This window comes from Lonchura striata, chromosome 5 (assembly GCF_050655825.1).
Source record: "Lonchura striata isolate lonStrDom1 chromosome 5, ASM5065582v1, whole genome shotgun sequence".
NCBI lineage: Eukaryota > Metazoa > Chordata > Aves > Passeriformes > Estrildidae > Lonchura > Lonchura striata.
This window is the reverse complement of record NC_140707.1, coordinates 34,560,304-34,576,881: the sequence shown is the minus strand read 5'-3', so window position 1 is coordinate 34,576,881 and position 16,578 is coordinate 34,560,304. Positions and strand designations below refer to the sequence as shown.

General features: G+C 41.8%; 2 protein-coding genes across 36 annotated transcripts in view; one reads left to right on the top strand and one right to left on the bottom strand.

Annotated features, from left to right (window-relative positions):
- Positions 1-14,145, bottom strand: part of CELF1 (CUGBP Elav-like family member 1) — a 59,284-nt gene extending 45,139 nt beyond the window's left edge. For 8 of the 33 annotated variants that reach the window (XM_085581726.1, XM_085581732.1, XM_085581744.1 and 5 more), the window contains exons 1-2: positions 13,918-14,056; positions 2,306-2,390 (exon numbers count right to left, since the gene is read on the bottom strand). The gene's annotated coding sequence lies outside the window, so the exon portion shown is untranslated. Of the gene's footprint in view, positions 1-2,305; positions 2,391-9,515; positions 13,582-13,917 lie in introns of those variants that run through there. The other 25 variants (XM_021533271.3, XM_085581745.1, XM_031505039.3 and 22 more) reach the window with 17 other exon arrangements.
- Positions 14,146-14,259: 114 nt separating this feature from the next.
- On the top strand, positions 14,260-16,576 carry PTPMT1 (protein tyrosine phosphatase mitochondrial 1). Of its 3 annotated transcripts, none has more exons than XM_021533265.4 (4): positions 14,260-14,524; positions 14,595-14,675; positions 15,210-15,401; positions 16,264-16,576. In XM_021533265.4, exons 1-4 carry the CDS (start codon positions 14,354-14,356, stop codon positions 16,393-16,395), a joined length of 576 nt encoding a protein of 191 aa, XP_021388940.1. In that variant the 5' UTR covers positions 14,260-14,353; the 3' UTR covers positions 16,396-16,576. The 3 variants fall into 3 exon arrangements, with proteins under 3 accessions (XP_021388940.1, XP_077640345.1, XP_085436394.1); XM_077784219.2 differs by having other exon boundaries at positions 16,208-16,576; XM_085580268.1 differs by lacking the exon at positions 14,595-14,675 and having other exon boundaries at positions 16,264-16,522.
- Positions 16,577-16,578: the final 2 nt, after the last annotated feature.

The window sequence follows — 16,578 nt, the reverse complement described above, 5'->3', positions numbered from 1 at the left end:
AACCCATAATTCTTGGATACCTTTGGGAAAAAATACACTTCACTGAATCAAAGGCAAAATCCAAGACAATAAAAACTTCAAAAACCAAGCAGCAAATCTGACAACCACCTGTAGAAAGCCTGGGAGAGTGCTCTTAAATCACAAATTGTTTTAGTACGGATTATTTAATTGCATGCTGAACATAAATACACTGAATAATTAATCCAGGTTTATACATAGGACAAACCTGGCCCAAAGGTCAAAGAATCTGTCAACCATGTTTCTTCTCAGGAAAAACTGGGTCTTGGATCCCTCAGAATAACGTTTATACATACATACAGCTGGATGCTGCTAGCCATGTGTGCAGCATGGTCACTTCTGTAATTAACTGATGGGGCAGAAAGCTCTTGTGCAAAGTAGGTTCTCCGCAGCCAGCATTTGATGCTGATAGCCAACTGTTTTCATAGCTGCATGAGTCAGCAAAACAATTAATGGGGTAAAGTCAGATCGTTCATCATAGCTTTTATAATAATTCTCCTGAAGTTGTTCTCTGACTAAGGTGCTGCAGCTGAGTACAGTTGTCACTTTCAACTACTGCATAAAGCTGGGAGGAACTACTGACACTACCCGAGTACTCCACGTAGAGAAACGAAGTTTTAATGCTTAGATTTAACGGCCTGCCAGATCTAAAAGTGATAAAATATACTCTCACTGATGAACACTTGCAACTTTCAATATGCAATATAATATAAATAGAACTGCAGCTTGTAATGAAAACAAGTGGCTGTATCCACTAAGTACCAGACAATGGATATGAGCCCAATAAATCTAATAAATAAAGTAATACTGCTTTTCTACTAAGTAGTAAAACTTCTGTCTCACCAGCACCCGGGACCATCTAAGAGAATATCAGATCATTTAATGGATTCTGATCAATGAAATTACTGTCATAGTCAGCACTTTGTCTAGACCAGTTCTGATTTCTCATTACACTTTCCAGGAACTAATGTTTATGGCATTGTTAAGGTTAGCATTGGCAATTAAAGAGGCCAACAGATCAAACAGACCACATAGGTCAGCCTCAGATTCATCCTGGCGTCAACAGTCTCTCACATAAATCAGTGTTCAGTCTGGACTCACTGCAGATTTACATGCTTTTAGGAACCCATGTGACTAATAGTGAAAATTTGAAAATATACAAAGAACTATTTCTTTGGAAGAAGTACAGGAGGGAGATAAGGATGCATCAGAGAGCGACGGAGCAAGTACACTACAGGGATTATGAACCGAGAGTCCTACGCAAACCAGAGGAAGTTTCAATCACTGAACAGCTCAGGCCACAACCCACAGAAATGTCACTCTGTAGCAACTCTTACTAACGAGGCAACAACACAACAGAGAGAGCAAGGGGAAACTCCTACCATATAAAAACCTTACCAGAGAAGCAGACATACTGATTTATCTGAAAAGTTTCCACAAAACATAAGTCCGTTAATAAAATCCAAATAATCTCACCAACAAAAGATTTAGTTTACTATCTCTCTCCAGATTATGGTATTAAGGGACTCTCAAAATATACCAGGAGTTGCAAATAGAGAAGGTACAAACTAAAGCAACATTTCATTTACTTTTTGAATGAAGGTCAGAAAGCATGCATTCATGTTTTGCTTTATGGAGACTCTACATGCCACAGGAAGACCTATCACATACAGCAGAGTTTGGTCATCTTTTGGGTAAAAGATTGAGTTTTAGTGAACACAAACAATATTCTCAGTTTAACCACTAAGCATACTCCTAGAAGCAGAGGAGCTTTAGCTGAAATTTAACAACCTCATCCATCTCAGCCACAAGATTCAAACACTAACACTTTCTACTTGCCTATCTTTAAAGCCAAGATAAAAAAAAATCTCGACAGGGAAACCATCCCTGTGCAATGTTTAGATAGATACAGCTTGCATAGCCTGTGTGTTAAAAATTCAAGATCCTTACACACCTTTTTTTATGATTGTACAAAAGGGAATAAATTCAAAAGCAAACAGAGAATAAAGATGTATTGCAGATCTCCCACAAATACCCTCAAATGCAATCACTATTCTGTATTGCCACACCTAAAATGCCAAAGGAGGACACAGTGTACATGGCTGTTTCCAGCATCTCCTGCTAGCTTCAGAAGGAAACTAATTTTGAGGTGTCCCAATTTTGAAATATCAGAATTGAACTGCATACAAAATTCTGAGTAGGTCTGAAATTCTGTATTTGCAAAATGTTGAAGCATAAACATTTATATTCTATTTCAAAGAAACACAACTAAGAAAGACTGATTTACCTGAGCCTTGTATGTGTCTTGCTTGGCTTATATTAGACAAATACTTGCCATGAACTCTACCGTGCAGAATCTGCCATTGCCACGCCTGCAAACCAAAGAGTAAAAATATGCTCAATTATTTTTATTTTTATTTTGTAACGGGCACACAGGTAAATCCTTTGCAGAAGTAAACGGATACGAATTACACTCATTTACATCTGCAAAGAATTGGAGTTACTGCTCTATTATAAGCAATGAATACTGATTCAAATCACTTTTAACAGCAAATAATCTTCATTAATACTTGAAGAGATTTAAGTATTACTGGTGCATAGAGCTGAAGCTTTAAAAAATATTTAATACTATTTATTTTTCTCCATCAGAGGCAAATGCTGGCATTGCTTTGAGAACATCAACTTAGGAATGTTCCACTCTTGCTCTAAAACACAAATTTAATAAAATATAACCATTTCACTGCAAAGCAGTTCTTACTATGCTTCTAGTCCAGATCTCTGAAGGTTTCTAATTTGTAAAATAATTTGTATATATTTCGATTTCTTTTGTACAACATTTACTCCCCTCTTCAGTATCTTTATATAGTATCTGAAACATACAACTGTAAATAATACCTTAAAACTTATTTTTAAAAAAGTGCATTCACTTACAATCTACTGAAAACACATGAATACATGCCATGAAGCATCATTTCTGTGGGACTACCAATCACAAATGTAACACCACACTTCAGATAAACTTTCCTCTGTCCAAAGATGTTTTTATTCCTCATTAAAAATGTGAATACAACTAATAGAATGCCTTTCCTACTGGTATCAGCAGCCTTTTACTCCAGACTACTCTCATGGTCCATTTGTGACCCTGACACACCCTCTCAAGGCTGCTCATCACCAGTGCTTGATGCACACTGATTCCTGTGTCAGCACAGCAAGCTCTGCTTGCTCCTCTCTCTCCCCAAGGCCTCACAAACTCTCCCTGCTGTACAAGGCTGGATCCATAACTTGATCTCAGATTTTAGTTGGATGGGTGGAGAAGGATCAAGAGTGTCAATGTACTTTGCCAAAAGCTAGAGGTTCAGTACTTGCTTGAAGTCTTATGCATGTATTTTCAGATGTTCTTCACTTACACACTCATCCATCAATTAATTTCCATCACTTTTACTGCAAGGCACAGTATGACATCTGCTATCAGTTCTCCAGTGCTAGCAGGAAGAGACTATAAACTTTATGCCAGAAACAAGTACTTGAATACAGCTTTGGCTGCATAAGCATGCAGAAGGGACATACAATAAATATCTTTCTCATGCCTAGATTCTGGAGGTACCTTATACTTCCAAAAATTTACGTGTGACAGTCTATGTAGCACATAATTTTCTCTCTGTCCTTCTGTCAGAAAAGCTCACCAATTTCTTCTCAAATGAACAGCAGGCTTTCTGTAGAGCAGCATCAAACATAGTGCGTACCAAATCCTGCATTCATTAAGTATGTTAAGACAACATTTAGGATTTCCCTGTCTAGAACCAAATTTTATATGCCCCAGCAGACAACACAGGCAAACAACTCTCACTTAATATTTTCAGGTTATACACCTCACAAGACTGGATATGAGCTCTCCATAAACATTCAATAGAAATGGGGAAGAAATACAAAGGAATAGATTGAGATAGTCCTGCTACAGATCCAGTTTAAGCTGGTGCTATTGCCAAAGGACCAATGCACAACTCTTTCCTCACCAGCTGTTCATTCCCACCTCTGTGTAAAAAGCCTGAGAGAGGAAATGATCAAGGTGTGATCTTGTCCACTACCAACAACAGGAAAATAATAGTTTTAACCCAGACATGCTCCTAGATTCAATTCACTGCACAACTGCACAGATGCTCTTGGTAGCACAAAGAAAAGGAAAAACACATCAAAAATGACACAAGCCTCTTTCAGAGCAATACTGGCAGATGCTTATTTAAATTATTCAGGAACTAGATCATCAGATTTAGGTACTGAATTTGACACAATTAAATCTCTACTGATTGATCTTTTTTAAAGGCCTTAAGTGATAAACAAGGCTTTTGCTGCTTCTACAAACACTATGTTTGTAAGAACTATATACATGTCCTTCCATATAATCATCTTCATTGTTCCAATTCTTTGTCAGTGGACTGCCTCACATATTAGACACATGTCACTCCATATTCTTGATTAAACAATATGTTATAACTTTTTAAAATCACAAGTAAATGTTTTCCAATTTTCATTTACTCTTCCTGGAGTTTAAATACCTCACAACAGCAGTTTTAAGTTTCATCAGCTTGAAATGCATACTGGACTTATTTCAAAATTCCTGTAATCTTCCTGTATGTCCACCCTTAACCTAACTTTATTATTTAACTGCGTAAATATAGTATTTTTAAAAAGGGCTTACTTTTGTTACAAAAAAAAAAAAAAGGCAGTAGGGCAAGAAGAAAATAAATTATGACTTCCTGTGGAATTTCAGTAGCTTCGAAGGACATTAGACAAAAGTTAATTTTTCATTTATCTTGTACCCTGATTAAAGCTTTTATGCAGACATGGTAACAGTCAAGATACAATGGATTATTGGGTATTCTCCCTTAAATACAAAATGGCAAACAAGCACATATGGCAAACAAGATTTCCTGTCTTAACAGTTTGGCTTAGCTCTGAACAATGTCACTTTCTCATATATTGGCTTTAGGAAGATTCAAAAAAAAATGGCATGATTGAAATTCCCCAGTGCTCTTCTACTACTCAAATGCCTTTGGTACACATATATTTATTATTTATTCAGAGTTCTATCCATTTATCATGGCATCTTTCACAGAACAGACACACAGTATTTTTAAACATGCAATAATGTACTTCCAAGAGGCCTTTGAAACTGCCTAACTATATTCCTGCTCCAAAACTACTTGAAGGAAAAGGTGAGTATGGTACAAGAAAACACTTGAAAGCTGAGGAATCACAGAACTCCAATCATTGCCTCAAACAGTACCAAGAGTTGCTTTTAACTGGTAACTCATAAATGAAATGCTGTCAGCTAGGGAGTCAGCAAGTGGAAAAGTGGGAAGACAGGTCTGCGGGCAAAGGACCCAAGTGGAAAAGTGGGAAGACAGGTCTGCGGGCAAAGGACCCAAGTGGAAAAGTGGGAAGACAGGTCTGCAGGCAGAGGATCTAATTTTAGCAGAGGATGCCAGGATTAGGCAAAATACCAAGATACTTAAGGTAACAAGTTTAACATCCCACAGGCTACATATTTGCAACAGATTCTGTAGAATTTCCACATGAAGAGGGAAAAAACTACTGCAGCGTGTCTCCATTAAACAAAGAATGATCAGAAAACAGCCACATAACTAAGTTGCTTGAGTTCAATCAGTTCAAGAAGCTGACCCTCTGTCATACATCAATGACAAGTCCCTGCCTGCAGACATCAGTACAATCCAGACAGTGCCAGGCAGCTGAGATCCACCGATTCGCCTCCAAAATGTCCTTCTTGCAAATACAAGAGACACACAGCTTTCTCAGGAGGAAATACATTGAACACTGCAGTGGCAGCAAAGAAAAATAATTCAAACTGAGTTTATGGAACATGGTCCTCAAGAAAAAAAGGCAGACTCTTGCTAAAATCAATTTCACAACTGAAATAACGTTTTCCTCTCTCAAATTCCAGAAACAAAAGGCTGATGCCTATTTGCAAAGATATTCAACAGACAGTAGAATTTTTAAGGGGACAGTATTTATTGAAATTTAGAATAAGTATCCTACAAACAATTGCCCTCTTTCTCCCTCTCAAAAAAATATTGCCACAGTTAATGGTGTATTAAATTGCTGCCAGTATTTTGAGCATCTTTCTGCTACTCGAAGATCATATCAACAGTTTACTACAGCGTAGCAGCTAACAGACATTCTGTACTACTTATTCAACTGATCTACTATTTAAATAAAGCAATTGTGAATAGTAATCCCAATGTGTGCAGCACCTTAATACAAAGTTTATGCAAGCACACAGTCGGGGAAGTCTTAGTTGCAAGTTTCCAGCCCTTCCTAACAAGGTATTTCTTACAAGCCCCATCCGTGAACACCAACTCCTGATTCCAAACTAGGCAGGCCAGGGTCTAGCTCCTCATTAATCCCCATTGCCCATAACAAGCAAACACAGCACTCGGATCCTCCAGGACAGGATCTAGCTTTCATTAATCTTCAAGGCAGACAGTGACAACAGACCTTTTATGGAAGGATACAGGCCTTGGCTAATCACTCCCCAAAGCAGGAAGGGAGATTAAAATCCTCATCCCAGAAGACAGCAGCTCTTTTGGAGGTTAAATCTATGTCTTTCTGATGCTACTGCCATCCACAATTTGCCCCTGCAAGACAACTCCTCCATTTCCAGTCCCTAGTCTCCCAAATTTGGATGGACTGCAGTTTACAAAAAAGACAACAACCGCAAACAGATCGCCTTTCACTTGGAACACCAGCTGTACCCAGAGACGCGGAGACAGACAGATGGACATAACAGAGACTATAAGCCCTGGCTCTCAATTCTGCTCAGCAAATGCCCACCAGGCCAGCTACACTGCCTGGTGAGCCAGTGTGCTCTGCTGGACAAATATAGAAAGCAGAAAGTGGAACAACCCTTTCAGCAGAAGAGATTCTGCTCAGCTCCCCGAGAGGGAGGAGCAGGAGCTGAACCAGCTGAACTGCTTTACCCATACATGGTCTCTGAAAGAGTCCATTGCTAAGACAAGTTCCTTTACACACACACACCCTCATTCACTGTCACACCATGCAAGGAGAGAAAAGAATTAAAGTGTACAAACCTAAAGGAGTTACTGTTTTGAAATGAGTTCTAACTCCACTTTGCTTGCGCCCACCTTAATAATACATGAACACCTAACATAATTCACCAACAAAATCTGGGCGGCAACTCAGAAACAAGACAAAAATCTTCCTCTCAGGGAATCCCCACAACCACCAACATTTCAATAACTACTGAACTAGTGAAGTCTTCCTTGTTGCTTTTGGACACACACCCCCACATATTAAGTTATTGGTTTGACCTTCTCCCCCCTCCCGCCCAAATTGAATTATAGAAATCTTTTTAAACCCTTCTCCTTTTTCAAGTATTGTCCTAAACCAGGAAGCATGACCTTTCTCATTGGGTGATACTAATTACTATGGTGACCTGTCATATCTTGTCTGCTATCCCTGTAGTCCTTTTGCCAGTGTTTAAACACTAACTAAACCTTTTCCTATGCATTCTTCTTAAAAACAGAAGAAATGCACTTCTGTGCTGCATCCTCTTCTCCCTCCAGCCACCCCACCCCTTTCACATTCTGGCACAGAAAGAGCGGAGTAAGTGTAATTGAAGACCCAAACCCATAGGTCTTCACAGAAAAAAACCCTAAAAAACTATAGAAGTGTCACAGTCTATTTCGATTTTTAGTACACAAGTAAGACAGTTTGCAAACTCAAAAGCAGCTTCAATTATATTTTAAAAAGCATCATTATTCATAAGCAATTTATTACTGCATGCTGCTTCCTATTGCTTCTCCTTGGTGTATCCCACATTTATGCGGTGATACCAAACTACCTTACAGGAGCAGCCAGGAAATTTCTTTCACACAAGTAAGTGGAAGTTGCAACTTCCAGCTATATCAGGAATGCAGCAGACAATTCAGAACTCAGGGTAGCACACTAGTCGGGGAGTTTTGTTAATGTCAGTTGCAAGTAGACACAAAAGTGCTGGATTAAAACCAACAATCCTGATATTTTTTCAAATTTCTCATTACTGAGATAATGGTTTAGGCTCCCTGCAAATTCAGGAAGATAACAGCATACACACAATTAGCTCTATACCTAAGCACAGTCTAAATTATTTTCCTTACAAATAAGAATCAAGAATATGTGTCCTAGTCTTGCTCCCCAAGAAATGACTATTAAACTTAGTTTTGAATTAAATGAAAAAATAATTTTAAACCCAAAGTCCAAAGTAAATTCTGCACCAGACAAATAGTGTCATAGCAGCTTCCACACTGTGAAATACAGACAGTACCACCTACAGCCAGTCTCTGATAGTGATCAAATTCTGACACTGAATGCATAATTCAGAGTGTAACATGGGTGGCTTTAGTCCATAAGTATCAGAAAATACCCACTAAACTTTTCCTAAGTCTCCAATGCATATTATCATGGATTTCTGAGAAGTCAAAACTGCTTTAGAGAAGTAAACACATAAATCTTACGTAAATATATAAATCTTTTTCTTCCCCAAAAAACTTTTTCATATTGGTATTTTCAAGGGTATAAATTCTAATGTCACTTAGGACCCTGCAAGGAATTTTTACCATTGTAGTCATCAAACAATCACGCGCAAGAAAAAACAACCAACAAAAACCTAAGAAGAAATACAACTCATCACTAAGTTGACCTGTCACCCAAGTATTTTTAAATTCAGAATTTTAAATGGAGAACAGAAAAGTTTTGAAGACAAGTAACAAGCAAATACAGGTAAGTAGGCAAAAAATATTTTCAGATGGCGCTCTGCTTTGGTAGACAAACCTATAAATTAGAGAATTACTTTTACACTGTATTGTGCCTACACAAAATGTAAAAGCTAGAAGTGATGCTCAAAATACATGCTCTCTTCCTGAAAGATCAATATTCCATTGCCTTCTGTAGAAACATTTATCAAAACTCTATCTTGTAAGATTTTGCAGAGATAATAAGATGCCTGGTGTCCATCCTGCAAACCTCTACATATATTAAGAAAGATGCTACCTTTTTTTTTTTTTTATGTAGACTTGTCTGCTAAGTGCTTGATTTGAATTACAAACTCCTCTGCTTTGGAAAAAGCAGACATGAATATTCCCTTTCCAACAGAGTCTAAAAAATTTGTGGATTGCATGCCTACATTGGAATATCTTTTGAACTGCATAGTTTGGGACAAAAATAGCAGAGAATATGCATGGGTTCAGTGAAAGCCTGAATTTTAAATAATGTTTGAAGGAAAACAGTTTTACTTTGACATGTGAAATACTGAAATCTAGTGGATAACAACTACATTATTTTTGTGAAAGGTGAAGTACAAAACAGCCAGCAGACAGAAGTGAAAACTACCCAAAAGAACAGTTTTGATAGTGGTGAAAAAAGAAGCCATGGTCCTGAAAAACTCAAATTAATTTAAAGTAAAAACAATGTAAGACACTCACCTGGGTTCTTATATGAATTAGGACAGCATCCAGATCTGGGAGAATACAGAGTATGCAAGCATTTAAAAAAATGCTCTGCAAAGGAAAGCCTGCAAAGGATACCACACCAGCATGACATCAGATATTCAACAAACACCCAACAAACACCCATCCTCTCATCCACATGCTCATTCAAGATCTCCTAGAGGTGTGGTGCTGAAAAGGACAAAGAACTCAAACTGCCTGCTCATTTGCATGGATTTCACCAATACTCAAGCTAGTTAGTCTATGCTATATTACAAGCAATTTAGTCAAACCAATGTAAAAATCACAGAGTAGTATGGGTTTAAGCCCAGTTTATATAAATCTGCCTGGGACTTTACCACTGCAAGCCAAGCCATTATATCATTTATAAGTCTATTCTAAATTGGTAAAGACTCATTATCAAAACCTGCAGTTTGTCAGTTTGCCACTAACACTGTGCCTCTAACAGAGCAGCCAGTAAGCCAGCACACCTTTTCTAAAAACAAAACAAGATGACAGACCATGCTATATCAAGTATACTGAAGACACACAGGTAACATGCATACACAGGACAGACAAGACAGCTTGTGGACAAGGATTCCTCTTTTGGAATAAGGCTATGACTTACACATACCTGTGACACAAACTGCATCATCTAAACTGAAAATCTTCACTAAGAGTTGGAAACTAGTGAAGATTTCTGTTCAGCCATCTAGCTGCTCATTTTTCATCCTGAATTCAGCTAGCAATGATGCATTTTCTTTAACACAGAGCTAAGACAGCTGGAAGTTTGAAGCCACTCAAGATGTCAAAGATGACTTCCTTTCCTTGGAATGATGACTGTGCTGCACTCCACTGCTGTCACACAAATAAGCCTGCTCTGTCCATCACTGCTCACTTGTGAGCTGTTCCTCCCTACAGCAAAGCACTTGCAGACTAAGTGGCACTACAGCTTTGACCCAATGTATATTTTAGTTCTACTTGCTTGAGTCTCACATCAGGTGCAAACAAGATGATGTTCAGTTGATATGTGGGAAATCTCCTCTTTAAATGTGAATGCTAAAGCTCTCTCTTTTCATTCTTATGTCCCAAACACAAAGTGTCTTGGCATCTTCATAAAATACTGTTGTAGAGAACAATAGCAGAAAATGTGGTATTTTGCATTCTTGCATTTATTCATATAACAAGTATCTCTGATGACTAGAAGAATGGCAGTAAAACTACTGGTTACTTTTTCCAATCAAGATGATCTGATCTCTCTTGCCTCAAGAAATCTTGTAACAGGATCACCACTCAAGATCCTGCTCTGTGATACTTTGGGAAATACCCACTAGAGGCCCTAGATATCTTTCCTCAATTTACAATCCCCATTCTAATAAATACTGAAATATTTTAGTCTTCTTCTATACTATTATTTTTTCTCCTGCCAAATATCTGATCAATGGATAAAAAACATACCTTCTTGCCTGAAGGCACTGAATAACTTTGCACATAGTCTTGGAAGGACAAGCAATACTAAACATGCCCAGATTGAAATAAAATATTTCAGACATTCATGGCAAGACTGAAAAACAAGAAAGCAGAAATATAGATCTGAGTGCATTTGACTATTGCAGCTGTCTCACATTATGTCTTGGAAAACTGGACATATTCACTAAAGAACAGTCAGTCTCCAGTTCAACAGCCAGAACAGTGGGTTCTTGGATCTCAGTGCTAAAGGCTAATAACCAGGAAATATCAAAAATTATGACAATTTGTCTCACTTCCCACCTACTCTGAAACAGGCACTAAAGAAAAAATCAGAGTGGGCACTCTGAAGAGATTTGTGGCAGATGACTCAGTAACTGATAATCAATAGAACAGCCACATTCCAGAAAAATATGCAAGAAATAGTTAGCGAGCAACCTGCTCACAACAAAGGTTCCCAATAAGTTCAATTAGATACTGGATTTCAGGTAGAGTCTTACTTAATTCAAAGTGAATCTAAATATTTAAGAATCACATAAGCATCCACCTTTTATGAAATTCAACCAATACAGGATACTGTTAGTGATTTTAGAAGAAAATTTACACATTATAAATATTTCCCTTATTTCAAAGCATCATATTTTGTTTCAACCAATGATTCTTCAGCTGATGTACAGGTTACTTGGCAAGGCATGGATTTATTATTCATGAGATAGACAACTATTGTATCTCAATGATCCTGCCACATTTCCTGCTTTCCCCTTTAGACGAGTGGTGCCAGGGAGCATGCTTGCAGAACCCCTACTTGTAGCAGAAGAACTAAAAGAACCTTCCCCCTGCCATGCAAAGATAATCCTACAAGTGCATCAAGTTTTGGAGGCCAAGCAGAAACACGGATACAGTAAGAAGAACACAGTAGCAGAACTATGGACTTCGTTACCCTATGTCCCATAGTGAAAAATAGATACATTCTTCTTGCTTTGTAGGTAATTCACTTTCAAAACAAAACTACCTAACACAAAATCTTCATGTTTTAGTGTTCATGACTTCAGAATAGTCACTTTTCAATAGTCTGCTTTTCTGCAGATGCTGTGCTACTGCTTTCTTTTGCATGTAAACAGAACGTCCTAGGCTTGCATCAATTATATGGTTACCTATTAAAAAAAAAAAAAATCCAAACAGATACAAAAAGAGGAAACGTAACACAGCAGTTAGGATCGGACATTGATTTTCCCCAACGTAGCATTAGAAACTTAGGGAAAGGAAAACCTTTATGCAATAAAGACAGAATAAAGACAGATATGCAAGAATGATAATTCAAAAATGGTGAATACACTCCTTAGAACAGTGTACATCTTCCCAAAATAAGTATCAGCAATAATTCTGAATGTGAGCAGAGGCTGAAAGAGAACAGTAATCATCTAAAGAAAAAAATAATTCTTTACATCACCGTATTTAAAAATTCCTATTTAAGAATTTTATAGTATATACATTTGCACCCATATCTCTGAGCAGGTATAAGATTTGTGCTCCTGTCCTGAGGGCTCTTCATCAGCAGGAATGCAGCTGAACATATTAAGCTGCTAGATGCAAGCTGCACCCACTCTTAACATTTCCTGGCTCAATCTAAAGACGTATGGATTAATTTTAAACATCTACCCAACAGCAGCTGTATTTCCAACAATGCTGCTTCTTTAAGACTTAGGTCCAGGCACAATTCTAGGAAGATACAGTATTTCACATTATGCAGAGATCCCAAGAACATAGCCGAGGGGAATGGAAAAAAGAATAAAAATGTGATGGGTTTATTATGGCTGTGCAATGCCAAGTCAGTGCAGTAAAATCTATTTGATGAACTAACCTAGAGAAAAACAATAGAGGAGACAATGAAAGACAGTAGGAGAGAGTTCAGCAATTTTTGTGATCACTGGTACAAAGAATAAGATTAAAAGGACAGACATACACAAAAAATAAAAACACAAATTCAAGACATTCAGAAAACACAAGCTCTTGTAAGCTAGGATTCGAAGCCAAATACTTTTCTAAATCCGGTGAACTGGTGAAACACACCCAATGATCACACTCAAGCAGGACATACAAGAAAGCTGCAATGCTTGAAAAATGTTCCCCGACAACTTCTGGGAGAAGAGAATGCCTGTGCCTTAAAGGTGAAAATGTCTGGGCCACAATTCCTCAGGAATTTAAAGGAGTGTTTTCTAAAGTTGCCTCTCAACTTCCTTCTCGTAACAGTCCTATTAATAAAGCATGCTGTTATCAACCTTTACTGCTTCTTCACGTATTTATCACCAATTTTACGCTTCGTCTCTCCTGGTTTTTATATTCCTCTTCCTGCTTCATTCCAGTAGTGTCTGTCACGCCTTCTCATACTCGAGGACTGCAAATCCTCACACTGCACTGAACTCCAATTTCCCTGATCGTGCTTCTCGTATGCCGGACTCGCCTCCACCCCTGGTGCACCAGCACACATTTCACCGCTCCAGCGGACAGACCCGCGCCATACCGACGACAATAGCAACCGCACCCCAGGTTCCTGCAGCTGCCTGGGGCGCCCAGCCCGGCAGGCGGACGGCGGCCGAGCCCGGGGCGGCCGCTCCCCCGCCTGGGGGTCCGCCCGGCCTCGCCGCAGCCCCCCCGCCCCCAATGGCGCCGCCGCCGCGGGCCGAGCTCGCACCCGCAGCGCCACCGCCCGCGGCGCTGTCAGCGCTCGGATCAGATACGACACCCGGCAGCCTCCCGCTCCGGGCCCCGGAGGGGCTCCCGGCGGGGCGGCACCGCCCCGGGATGGCGCGCACGGGGCGGCGGCGGCTCCCCCGCGGGCCGGAGCGGGGCGGCCACCCCGGCCCGGCCCGGCCCGAGCGGCCTCGCGGCGGGAGCGCCGGGGAACGGGGCAGAAGGGGCAAGGAGCCGTTACCTGCGCGAGGCGGATCGCGCTTCCCGCCGGCTCGGCTCGGCCCCGCGCCGTCCCCGCCGTGCCGTGCTGTCCCTGCCGTGCCGTGCGCGGCCCGAGCTCCTCCCGGCGGCGCCGCCCTCACCTGCCCCGGGATCCGCCCGCGCCCCGCTCCGCTGCCTGCGCCGCCTCGGGCCGGCTCTGCAAGATGGCGGCGCTTCCGGGAGAGACCACGGCGGGCGCGGCGTGGGGGGGCCGGGGCGGAGCGCCCGCCCCCCGCGCTCTGCCGGCCCCGCCGCGCCTCTCCCGGCCCCGCCCCGCTCCGGCCCTGCCGGGCGCCTCCCGCCCGCGGCCCGGCCCCGCCGCGGGCGTCCCCGCTGGTGACGCTCGGTGCGCGCGTCCGCGGCGCTCCCCCGCCCGTCGGCCCGGCCCGGCGCGGTGCGGCGCGGCCTCAGCGCGCATGGGGGTGGTGGAGGCGCTGGGCGCCGGCGCGGCGCGGCTGCTTTTCTACCCCTCGCTGCTGTACACGGTGGCGCGGGCGCGGCTGCCCGGGTCCCACCGGCCCTGGTTCCACCGCATCGACGAGGTCGTGCTGCTCGGGGCGCTGCCGCTGCGGGGGCGCATCCGCAGGGTAAGGCGGGCGCGGCGGGGCGGGCCGGGCCGAGAGGAGCCGCGGTCCCTTACGGTGCCTGTGCCCGCAGCTGGTGGCGGAGGAGAACGTGCGCGGCGTGGTCACCCTCACTGAGGACTACGAGACCCGGTTCCTCTGTTTTTCTCCCCAGGTGAGCCCCGGGATTGCTGGTGTGTCCCTCCCCACCTCCGACCAGCCCTCCCGCCCGGTCTCTCATCGCCGTCTGTCCCGGCACAGGTGAGGCTTTAGCCGCCTCCTGCCGTCATCCCGGCAGCGACCGCCAAGTCCTGTGATAGCAAAGCTGGGACTACTCGTACCTAAGCAGACTTAAAAAACTGTGCGTCAAACCGGTAAAACGTGAGCATGCGAGTGAACTGCAGCTGCAGTAGCAGGGAAATACAGGAAGCATGCAGCCCACGTACATCACTATACAGGAGTGCCTTTAGGGTTGGAAAGAGATTCCAACCTCCCTCTTTCTCTTCAGCTGAAACACATTTTTTCTACTTTAACTACTACCTTCTGATGACCAGGACTGAAATTTCCATACATCTGATTTGAAGGATTGATGTTCAAAGTCTGTTTACAGCCTCTCTGAATTTCCCAACCGTCTCAACAGGTTCTGAGTTTCTTTCAGTAAAAAAACAGCCCAAAAGTTCACTGACCAAATCTGCTATGTCTGTTACAGGAATGGGAGGCAATGGGAGTGGAGCAACTGCGTCTTAGCACTGTAGATCTAACGGGAGTCCCCACCTTGGAAAACCTGCACAAGGGCGTGGAGTTCATCCTGAGACACCGAGCCCATGGTAACAGCGTCTATGTGCACTGCAAGGCAGGACGCTCCCGCAGTGCCACCATGGTGGCAGCATACTTAATTCAGGTCAGAAGTCTCTGCTAAATGGGGTGAATTTTCATTAAAAAATGGAAATAAAATGCAGACAACCTTTATAGTTTACTCTTGCTCAGGGTGTCTGAGCATGTACAGGTTAATATTTCATGATTTTACAGAGCTTGGACACCCATTTTAAGAGAGGCCTCAAACTTACCTTGTTTTGAATGCAAATTTTGAATTATTCCGCTTTTCTTATTTCTTTTTGTGGAGGAACAGATTGAGGTGAGAATAACAAGTCACTCAGGAACATACGTTCACTTAGCAGATAAACATACGTTTTTGTTGTTCGTATTTTCTCCTTGGTTCACTGGAGTGGTGAGCCTTCCTACACTTTTCCATAAATGCAATTCAGGATCAAGAGAACTGACTTGTTTTCTGAGTTCCTCCAGCAACCCTACTGGGGAAGCCAGCACTAAGAACAAAATCCCACCTGTGGATTCTTCCCTTGGTGTTACCAAGTGCTCCCTGGAAAATCTTCCATTACTGTTGAAAAGAAAAGTTTCTCACTAAGTGCTCAAATGCAGTGGGAGTACCAGTAGAGTTAAAAAAAAAAAAAAAAAAATCAAGCTGCATTTTTGCTCTGGTCTAGTGGGGCTAGAACAGGAAACTGTTCACAACAAGAAGGAAGGCTGAGTGAGGCAGAAAGTGGAGGACACAGGCAGCAACCATTCCTCTATAACTGAGCAACTCATTTAATGAATGTGTGACTTGCAGGCCTCTCTGAGAGGAACACTGAGTAAACGTAAGGGGCAAAGCAGCAGCAAGCTTTCTAACACCTCTAATATTGCCCATAGCCTCCAGGATGGTTCCATCAACTGGATTTTCACTTGCTGGGTTTCTGCCATTTCAGCTGCATCACTGGAGCCCTCAGGAAGCAATAGAGGCCATTGCCAAAATTCGTCCTCACATCCTCATTCGACACAAGCAAGTCCAGGTCCTGGAGAAATTTCACAGGAACATGATCACTGGGAGAACTGCATAACTTAGTAAGAACTAATCAAAATCAGAATCAAAATCCTCATTTCAGCTGCTATAAAAAAAGTTTTTATGATTATCAAAAGCTTAAGGGTTTTAATTCTTGACTATCAATAAAGAATGTTTTACTGTAAGGGGGAAATAGGGCTGTTTCATTAAAGCTTTCTTTTCTTATGGCTAATATCCTAGA

Bases quoted from the DNA above. Each gene is read 5' to 3' on its own strand.
- PTPMT1 (XM_021533265.4), top strand. From the start codon at position 14,354: ATGGGGGTGGTGGAGGCGCTGGGCGCCGGCGCGGCGCGGCTGCTTTTC. The intron at 14,676-15,209 runs GTGAGCCCCGGG...TGTCTGTTACAG, and splicing joins TCCTCTGTTTTTCTCCCCAG to GAATGGGAGGCAATGGGAGT. The intron at 15,402-16,263 runs GTCAGAAGTCTC...CTGCCATTTCAG, and splicing joins TGGCAGCATACTTAATTCAG to CTGCATCACTGGAGCCCTCA.